We start from the raw sequence: 11,174 nt of genomic DNA on the forward strand, positions 1-11,174 counted from the left end.
ACAACAACAACAACTCAAAGCATGCTTAAGTATTGCCACTCATGGCTTGATTTGTTTTTCAAGTCCTTCCGCTTAAGAAACATTAAGCAAATTCAGCCTTTTTGATTTTCTGACTCCAGCTCTTTTCACATTTCATTATAGTATCTTGCTTTATCATCCTGAGCTGCCCTTTGAAATTTTCTGTTCACCTCTTTAATTTCTTGATTTCTTCCTTTAGCTTTGGCTTCTGACTGCTCTAATGTAATATTCAGAGTCTCATCTGACATCCAACTTGGTCTTTTCTTCCATTTCCTTTGTAATTATCTTTTGCATTCTTCATGGACAATATTCTTGATATCTTCCCACAGCTCATTTGGTCTATGCTCACTGGTGCTCAAGTCCTCAAACCTGTTCCTGAAATGGTTTTTAAATTCGAGTGGGATAGACTTAAGGTCAAATTTTGGTTCCTGTGGATTTGATAGGCTACTCAGAGAAAAAGACTTTAAAATAATTTGGCAACTATGCAGTTCTACAAATCACACTATAAATTTTTTCCTAGTTTGGTCTTTTAAAGTTGTAGTCTAAAGTTGAAGTTGTCAGACTACCAGGATACAGTCCAAGAATATTAAGAGGTTTTCTACCATCAGGAGCTGCTGACATTATTCATGAGGTTGAAATAGAATTAGGATGCTTACCCTTCCGAATCTTACCTCTAACAGGCCATCCTCCGGTAGATCAGTACAGTGAACGGCATTCTGGATCTTAGTTTTACCAAAGATTGCTCTCAGGGTTTCGGGGCGTAAATGTCGGGCAATTTCCTATTAAATAGAAACAAATTCACATTTTTATCAAAACAAATCACATATTCTAGTAAGAAGCTCACCAGCTGTATGCAACTCTTCTATTACCTAATTTATAGTATGCACATATATGTTGAGGGCATTGATATTCCTGAGAAGACGAGGAATGTACAAAAACTTTCAACACTAGAAAATCTCAGTTTGCTCAGAAGACCTTCTCTATGACTTAATATGAAGTCCACTGTAATTTCTATCAGTGGGCAAAAAGATTATGAGAATCACACAAAATAGGAACCAAATTCATTCCTGTGAAACACTTGTGCTTTATAAAGATAAGCAATCTTAGTCTTTGATTTATAATGAACCAGTTTGATGGTGCCAAATACAAAAGGGAAAAAATACAGTTATATCCATTTTGTATGTACACATTTAAAGGGAAAGAAGTAATCACAAATAACTCATAAAAACTAAATAGTTCTGCTATATAAAAGGTTTTTTTATCAATGTATAGAAAGCTCTGGTGGTCTAGTTAGTGGTAAGAACTGTGCTACAATACCAAAGACATGTGGTTCAAATCCAATAGCTGTTCTGTGGAACAAGAATGGGCACTCTCCTCTTGTATGATGTATTGTCGCCGAACACCTGCTGAAGCAGCTATGAGTCAGTTCTGACTTGACAGTATAAAAAACGACAGCATGTGTGTATATGGAGCTTTGTTGGCAGAGTGGGCATGGGGTGTTGCTGCCATACCAAAGATGGGCAGTTTAAATCTACCCATTGCTTCACATGAGAAAGATAGGCAATTTTTTTTCCTATGCTATTTGTTTTTGTTACTGTTAGGTGCCACAGAGTACGACTCACACTGACCCTATGAACAACAAATCTAAACCCTGTCCTATCCTGTGTCATCTTCATCATCTCAGACATAACTGAGTCCGTTGCTGCAATCAGCATATCGCTTCATCTGGTCGAGGCTCTTCTCCTTTGTTGATCCTCTACCTTTCCATGCATGATGTCCCTCTCTAAGGAATATCTCTTCTAACTACATGCCCAAAGTACATAAGTTGAAGCTTCATCATCCTAGGAGCACTCTGACTGCATTTTCTCCAGGACCTATTTGTTCATTGTTTATTCATTCCAAGTAATATTCAGTAATCTACAATGTCATAATTCAAAGGCATCAAGTCTTCTTTTGTCAACTTTAGTCATTGCTCGGCTCTCAGATACATAGGAAGTGACTGAAAAGAACATGGCTTGAACAAGGCATACCTTAGTCTTTAAACAGACATCATTGCTCTCTAGAGACTCTTGACCCACAGGATGGCCAGCTGAGAGTTGGTTCCAATTCAAAGGCAATGGATTGTTATTGTTGAATAATGTATCTATAGATTTGTTTCTTGGTTTCCTATTAAATTCTACTATACTACTGTCAATTTCTACTTATATACTGCTATCTTTTAATTGTAACTTTATTTTTAAAAAATCTTCATTTTGTAGGGCAGGTCCTCAGAATTTTGGTTTTGAAGGTGATAAGTCTAAATTGTTTATATAATAACTCAGTGGAGATGTCAAATCTAGCTATGACTCTAGAGTACAAGGAAATCAATATTACAAATAACTTTTTTTTTACAGATCACATTTTGAAAGTCAGTGACACATCTCAAATTCTGTAATTTTTTGAAAAACTAAGAGTTAGATGTTGTGTTGCCCACACAATGCACGTTGTTGTTGAACTTTCCTCCAATTCTGATGCCACATTCTTCTTCACAGAGTCCAGCTTCACAAATTATTTGCTCAGCAAACAGACTCAATAGATACAGAGAAAGGATACAACCCTGATGAATACCCTTCCTGATTTTAAACCATGCAGGGTTCCCTTGCTTGGTTCAGACAACAGCTTCTCCAGGTATAGATTTCTAATGAGCACAATTAAGTGTTCTGGGATTCCCATTCTTCCCAATGCTGCAGAAGATCAAGGACTACAGCCTTTCGTATGGATTATACCTCAACATCAAGAAAATGAAAGCTCTTGTGCTCATGTGAAACCTACACTTGGACCAGGAAGCAGTCATCAGAACAGAGCAAGGAAAATACTGCATGGCCCAAAATCAGGAAAGGAGTGCATCAAACATGTATACTTTGTCTCCAATACCTTTTTAACATCTATGCACAACAGATCATTCGAGAGGCTGGACTTTATGAGCACGTATATGGCATCAAAATTGGAGGAAGACTCAACAACCTATGTTACGCAGATGACACAACCTTGCTTGCTGAGACTGAGGATGCCCTGAAACATTTGCTAAAGAAGTTCAGAGACTGTAGTCTCCAATTCTCACCACTGGGCCAATTGGTAGCATCATGGTATATGGAAAAGAGAATGAGATTGTTAACAATTTTAATTTGCTTGGTTCCACAATCAACACTCTCAGCACTAGCAGTCAGGAAATAAAAAGATTCATTGCATTGGAAACATTTGCTGTCAGAGATGTCTCCAGAGTGATGAAGAGCAGATATATCTGTCTGGAGACTAAGGTGCACCTGACACAGAGTGGGACAATGACTAAGGAAGACAGAAGAGGAATCTATGCATTTGAGTTGTGGTGCCGGAGAAAAGTTCTGAATATTTCATGGACTGCCAAGAGAACAAACAGGTCTTTCCTGGAGAAAGTGAAACCAAGCTGCTCCTTTGGAAGCAAGGATTTTGAAGCTCCATTTTACATACTTTGGGTATGTTGCTCAGAGACACTGTTCCTTGGAGAAGGACATCATGCCAGAAGGATAGAGGAATAATGGTGCAGGAGAGGAAGACCTGGGATGAGATGGATTGACACAGTGACTGAGGTAATCGGGGCAGGTGTGTCAGAGACAGTGAGTGGCTCAGGATAGAGTCAGAGCTATTATCCTTGCTATGAGTCTCAAGTAAATTGAAGGCACACAACAACAACAAGTTCTATAAAAAAGCCAAGGCAATGAGACTGTTGTTACTATATACTGTCAAGTGAGAAATGACTCATAGCTGACCCTCTAGTTGGTTTTCAGAGGTTGTAAATCACATGGGAGGGAATTACCTGTCTTCCTCTCGTGAAACAGCTAGTGTATTTGAATCTTGTGCCTTTGGGTTGGCAGTGCAACTCCTTACCACTAGGCCAAAAGAGACAGAAAGAAGAGCCATTAAGATAAGAAGATATCGAATACCTTCTTGAAAGACAAATGAAGAAAAAAATAATTTCAAGGACAAAGAAATTATCAGATAATTGGTTCCTCATAAACTAAGTAGGATGAAGAAGGAAAATAACTTAGATTTATGAATCTGTGGTCACCAATGTCCTCCACAAAAGTAGATGATGCCTGTCAGCCGTGGCAGTCTCCCTTCCTAGCCATGGAAGAGTATGTTCTTGTTTATTGGCAAAGCTGTAACCATTTAATTGGTATCAGATTCTGACTTGCACAAGCAACATGTTTACTTAAAAACCCGAAGTGCGCGTGGTTACTGAACAGACTTTCTAATGGTTAAAATCTTTGTAGGTTACTGATCTAACAGACTTCACAACCGAGGAAAGAAAAGGCTAAGAGTCCCAGAAAATTCGAGTGGTTAAGAGGAGAGTGAAGTTTTGTTCTGCATCTTTCATTGAATCACCGAATTTAAAGTCTTTTTACTGCTGGTGACTGCATGTTGATGTTCTAGGAAATACCAGTGCTTTGTTTTATCAGAGGAAAGAATTGAGACAAAATGAAACCATAGTGGTTTTTGTTTGAGTCCCCTGCCCCTGAAAAACCCAATAAAAATACTTGTATCATCTGCAAAAAAAAAAAACAAAAAAAAACAAACAAAAAAAAAAACAAAAGTAGATGATGATGATGATGATGATGATGATGATGATAAAACATAATATAGGCTACTCTGAGAAAAATACCTTAAAATTATTTGGCAACTATGCAGTTCTACAAACCAGTACTCTGGAGAGGTCTCTGACAGCAGACTTTCCCAATGCAATTTGTCTTCTTAATTTCTGGCTGCTGGCACCATGAGTGCTGACTGTGGAGCCAAGAAAACTGAAGCTGTTAACAATTTCCACCTCTTCACCATCTATCATGATGCTACCAATTGGCCCAGTGACAGAATCTCTGTCTACTTGATGTTGAGTTTAATTCATATCGAAGGTTGTGGTCCTTGACCTTCTGCAGTAAGCACTTCAGGTCCTCTTCAGTTTTAGCAAGCAAGGTTGTGTCATCTGCATTACGCAGGTTGTTGATGAATCCTCCACCAATCCTGATGCCACATTCCTCTTTATACAGTCCAGCCTCCTGGATAATCTATTCCGCATATTGATTGAAAAGGTGTGGAAATAGGACACATTTCTGGCATACACTCTTCCTGATTTTGAACCATGCAGTGTTTCCTTGCTCTGTTTGGACAACTGTCTCTTGGTCCAAGTATTGGTTTTGCATAAGCACAATCAAGTATTCTGGGATTCCCATTCTTGAGAAAAAGGAATTACGGTGCTAGGATGCTGAGCAGCATTTATATTAGTGATTCCATCAAGTAAACATGTATTAAAAGACCTGTAGTTATAAATTTCAAGTGTTTGAAACTGATTTTTAAGATTTCCATTAAATTTAAATTATAAATATATTGTACTGTGGAGTCGGAACTGACTCATAGCTGACCCTCTGGTGGATTTTCAGGGGCAGTTTAATCACATGGGAGGAGACTTCCCAAACTTCTCCCACAGAACAGCTTGCGGATTTGAACCACATGCCTTAGGGATTGCAGCATAGCTTCTATTTTTTTTTTTTTTTTTAATTTTTTGTGTGCGTGTACCGTCAAATCAGATCTGACTGGTACAGGAGGAGATTGTCCCTCCTTCCCCGGCAGAGCATCTGGTGGATTCGAACCGTGCACCTCTGGGATTGTAGTTGCAGCTTCTTGCCACTAGGCCACCAGAGCCCCTCTGCAGCATAGCTTCTTGTCATTGGGCTACCAGAGAAAAACATCTTGATATTTATAAAATAATCGTGGCTTTATATTTTTGTCTTTCATAGTCACTATCTTCATTCTTTCCCCTTACCATTTCCCGAGCAATTTAGTACTCAATATTAAACACCTACTGTACTACTTAAATGGTATTAAGTTGCCACTTTGTGAGATGAGACATACTTTATAAAATATGAAAGGTGAGTACTTGTTTTTCTTTTCTTAGTATTTCAGCCTAGGGAAAAGCACTCTAAAATAATTTAACATAGGTAAAGTGTTTTGTAAGAATTTAACTGTGTATCTGTCCATTAAATTTTATTTGGCCTGCACCACACTCATTAAAATACTATTTCCTTCTAAGTGTTAGATGCACAGGATTTGAGTTCTAAGGCGATATGAAGACATACATACTCCCAGGAGTTAATAATCTTAGGGGATAACATATATACAAGAGGGAAAAAAAAGATAAAAAGCAAGAGAAAAACCAGAAAATAGAAAAGATAGAAGGAAAGATTACTTCCGGTTGTGATGATTGGAGTTTCTGAGTGATGCAACTGGCCAACTCTGTGACCTGATAACCAAAGGCTGAAAGTTTAGGTCCACAAAGAGGTACCTTAGAAGAAATGTCATTTGATCTGCTTTCAAAAAATGAGTGACCAAAAACCTATGGAACAAGATTCTACTCTTAGACATGGCATCTCTACAATGTTGACTAAACTGCAAATGGAAATGTCTGTAGTAATTAGATAATATTTCCTGGGAGAAGACATCATGTAAGATGAACTTACGAAGGATAATACAACTGAGTAAAACTGGCAAAAGTTAGAACCTATAAGGTGGAAATCTGTTAAACAATGAAAACTCAAATGCTATCCACTAAAACCAAGTATATAATGTCCTCTGTCCTCTGTCAAGTAGAAAATTTGCAAGACCCAGAAAAACAAGACATTCCTATTAAGTTCTGCTCTTAATATATTTAATATAGTGCAATGAACAAAGAGGTAGATATACCCTCTACTGGGAATATACCCCAAAGAAATCAGAGCTGCAAAACAAACAGATACATGCACACCCATATTTATCACAGCATTATCCACAATAGCAAGTGATAGAAACCACCCAATTGCCCATCAACAATATAGAGAAACAATGGTACATTCACACAATGTAATACTACGCAGCACTGAAAAACAATTCACTTGTAAAACACTATACAATGTGGATGAATCTGGAAGACATTATGCTGAGTTATATCTCAGTTATAGAAGGACAAACATTGCATAAACCCCTATTGTAATATCATGATCAACACTGGGTTTGGGGATGTGTTGGGGGAATGGATAGATAATGAACACTGCACTGGAATGGGTGAAAGGAAGGACTATCTAAAAGGAATGAATGATTAAAAGCTATGTGTATGACAATTAATAGCCTGAAACAGGATAAACATTACAAAACGATTTGGGGGGGGGGAAGTATGCAGGAATGAATGAAACCAATCTTTGTAAATCTTCACTAAGATAAAGGGTTAATGGTTGGTTACTCAATGCACAGTGTGGGGTGGAGCTCCCTGATTAAAACAAACTTGAAAAGTGATTTATGATAGCATATTATGATTATCACAGGAATCCAGAATTAAGGTTGCACAACAGTGGAGTGCATTGGGGGCGGGGTGGGGGGGAGTATTGTATACCAAGGAAGAAGTTTATCTTTTGCTTTTCAAAGATAGGAGTGAACTGGGGGGAGGGGAGTAAAGAAAAAAAAAGTGTCAACAATGAATGAAAATCTAAAATCTCTGTAAATGTTCATTAAAATTAATAAAATAAAATTAAAAACAAAACAAAATAAAAAACTTACTAATAGACCAAGAAACAATCTTGCAAACAGAACAAGGAAATTTGCATGGTTCGAAATCAGAAGGGGCATTATCAGGATTGTGTTCATCCCCCATACCTATTTTGGGCACATTTTCAGGAGGAATCAATCCTTAGAGAGAGATATCAATTGTGCTGGCAAAGATCAGTAAAGAAAGGAAGATTCTCCACAAGATAGGGAAAGGTTTCGATCTATTGTTCATAGGCTTGCTATGAGTTGTAGTAGACAGGCCAGTACATAACAACTACAGTACTTTAAATCTGTTCCATTTTCTTTGTATCATAAGCTAGTCTCTCCTTAGATCTTCCTACATGAATATTAAAATTTGTACTGACTTTTCTTATAAATATACAGTATTGTTCATTTTTTAAAAAAAGGTGTTGTACAATATTTGCTTCATTTATTAAATATGCAAAATTTAATATAAAAAACAAAACAAAAAAAACAAGCTTGAAAGCAGGAGTGGCATCCACTTCCGTAATAGCTTGCCTCCAGAAACCCTATGAACCCGGAGAGAGGATGAAAGGCACCTAAGCGTTGAGGAATCTGCTTCATAGGGTCTCTATGAGTCGCCTATGACTCGACAGCACTTAACAACAACAAAAATAACATCAACATAGAGAGAGATCAGTTGACCCAGTGGACAGAAAGCGATGCTACCAAGCCTAAGGTGGGTGACTTTCAATCCATGGCCCTCTGACCTGTCTTTCATTGTTTTTTGGTTCAAACATTCTTCTAGGTCACATGGCCCTGGTGTGTCCACTTGCCACACAACAGTAACTTGTGGTTGCTGTGATGTTGAACACTGTGACACTGATGTGACAAATGCATTAATGGTTACCCATGGTGGACAGTGTTTGGTGGAGCTCCCCGATTAAAACAAGCTTGGAAGCAGGAGTGGCATCCACTTCCGTAATAGCGTGCCTTCAGAAACCCTATGATCCTGGAGAAAGAATGGAAGACACACAAGCGCTGAGGACTCTGAGTCTCATTCATAGGGTCACTATGAGTCGCCTGTGACCCGATGGCACTTAACAACAACAACAACAACAAGATAAGGGGGGGGGGAAGAGGTGGATATAACAAAACATAAGAGCTAACTGGGGAATGAGGAGTGTTCCAAGGTGTAAATGTGAGGTAGTACTGGAGATGGTGTGCTCTTGTGACCTAGCTGGTAAGGAGTTGTGCTGTCAATCCAATGGCACATAGTTCAAGTCCACCAGCTGTTCCACGGAAGAAAGATGTGCAATTACCTCCTGTGCAAACAGCAATTTAGGAAAATTCACTGAAGGGTGAGTTACGACTTACTTTCAACTTGATGATATATATAACAATAATGGATATGATAGTTGGGAAAGATTAAGTCAAGCTAAGAAATCAGGACCTCATTTATTAGACAAAGAAGAGTCAAACTTCTCTAGGAAAACGGATTCCCCACCCCCACCCCCGCAGCTCCTTACCTACTGAAAGCCTTTTAGAAGAGGGAACTCAGGCAAGTGACAACAGAGTTAACTGCTTCTTAGGCTCTCCAGGAAGCAAATGGAGTCAGGAATGCAAACGAAGGAATGCACTCAAACTCACTGCCATGGGGTAAGAAGTGACTTATAGCTGACACTCCCATTGGCTTTCTGAGGCTGTAAATTGCACGGAAGGAGACTGTTCACCTTTTTCTCATGGATTTGCTTACTGGAAATAAAAAATAAGGAAGCAGGGAGTAGAGAGATGGCTATGTTAAACTCTGAGGAAGATCTAACAAAATCTGACTGCCCGCTGGAAGCTCTAGAGTAAAGCTTACTATTAAAAGAAATAAGTAGGTCCTTTGTACCAGTGTCTCCAGGTGTGTGTCTTGCCTAAGAACTGTGTGACCTTGGCTCTAAGGCTGATGATACAAGTTGTATTCAATTCGACACACCTAGCATCAAGTGTTCTAACAGGGAGCCCCTGTGGCTGAGTGGTAGGAAGAAGCTTCACTGCCAGCCCAAAGGCACATGGTTCAACACTAGCTGTTCGTGGGAGAAGGATGGGCAATTTCCTCCTGTATGATTTACTGCTTCTGAAAACCCACTAGAGGGTCAGCTATGAGTTGGTTCTGACACAACAGCACAGGACAATAATAATTTTATAGTAGTAATGCTGTTAGCTGACTGAGCTGTGGTGCTGGAGAAGAGTATTGAGAGTACCACGGACTGCTAGGAAAACAGATTCATTCTGGAAAGGTTAAACTGGGTGGCTCTTTGGAGGCAAGGATTCTGAGGCTTTGTCTAACATACTTTGGACATGTTGTAAGAAGAGACCGGTCCTTGGAGAAGGACATCATGCTGGGGAGGGTGGAGGGACAGCGCAGGAGGGGAAGGCCCTCTATGAGGTGGGTTGATTAGGTGATTGGGGTTATCAGGATGGGAGTGTCAGAGACAGTGCTAATGGCACAAGACAGAGCAGAGTTTAGGGCTGTTGTGCATAGGGTCGCTATGAGTTGCAAGCAACTTGATGGCACATAACACAAAACAACAATGCTGTCATTTTCTAACAGAAAAGCCAGCAGTCTGAATTCACCAACAACTCCATGGAAGAAAACACTGGGCAATTCATTTTCACAAAAACTGCAACTTAAGAAGCCTGATGGGGCAGTTCTACTCTGTTCTAGAAGGTCACGATAGTGACTTCATGCCACACAACAAATAACATGTGGTACAAAAATAACTGGGAGTTAGTCGTGTTATCCTTTTGCTACCATGTATTATCATATCAGGTTTTATTCAGAGAATGTGGTCTCTGTGCTCTTTTAATGAATTCATTGTGATTTTATTTATACCCTACTACATAGTTTTTGTGAGTCTTCTGAATGTTTATTGTCACAAATTGTGTTTCTGGGAAATCAAGTCTTTGCTGGAGATTTGCATGCAACAGTATAATGGAGGAGTAGACTCAAGATTATGCAGACCTGTGGAGAAGCGAGGAAAGAGGCCTGGGCAAACGGAGGAAGGGAGCTGAAATGCAATGATGACACAGTCCTCAGTCTGCTGCAGAGGATGAATGTTCAGTGCTATTCTGAATGAAGTCAAGGGAGCTAGATTTTGATAACCCTGAACTGACAGGAGCTTTAGTGGTCACTATTTATTGAATATTGAGAGTAATGGAATGATAAAATATCTCTGGACAATGAAGGCAAATTGCTGCCACAGTGAGTCATTCTTATTTAGTTTGCCACAACATAGGAAAAATAGGCAAGATGAAATGACTTTTTAAACAGTGAAATTAACTGGGAAGAGCTTTCATTCCTGATTATCAAACTTAGAAGACAAAATCCTTTGTGATCAACTGTTGTTGTTGTTAAGTGCTGTCGAGTTGCAGGCAACTCATAGCGACCCTATGAGTGAAAGTCCTGGACACCTGTATAACTTTTGTCCTTCCTCCAGGTTTGTAGGGTTTCCAGAGGCAAGCTATTATGGAAGTGGATGCCACTTCTGCTTCCAAGCTTGTTTTAATTGGGAGCTTCACCAAACACTGTCCACACCATTCTCGCATTTGACTCATCAGTGCCA

At 39.2% G+C, this 11,174-nt stretch overlaps 1 protein-coding gene across 1 annotated transcript in view; it reads right to left on the reverse strand.

Annotated features, from left to right (window-relative positions):
- Positions 1 to 11,174, reverse strand: part of NME7 (NME/NM23 family member 7) — a 252,120-nt gene that overhangs the window by 74,961 nt on the left and 165,985 nt on the right. Inside the window, exon 11 of the mRNA XM_006887453.1 lies at positions 690 to 797. Coding sequence (XP_006887515.1) covers positions 690 to 797 — 108 coding nt within the window. The remainder of the gene's footprint in view (positions 1 to 689; positions 798 to 11,174) is intronic.

The sequence above is a fragment of the Elephantulus edwardii genome, unplaced genomic scaffold (genome assembly GCF_000299155.1).
Source record: "Elephantulus edwardii isolate Elephantulus edwardi_28Jun2011 unplaced genomic scaffold, EleEdw1.0 scaffold00057, whole genome shotgun sequence".
In the NCBI taxonomy this organism is placed as follows: Eukaryota; Metazoa; Chordata; class Mammalia; order Macroscelidea; family Macroscelididae; genus Elephantulus; species Elephantulus edwardii.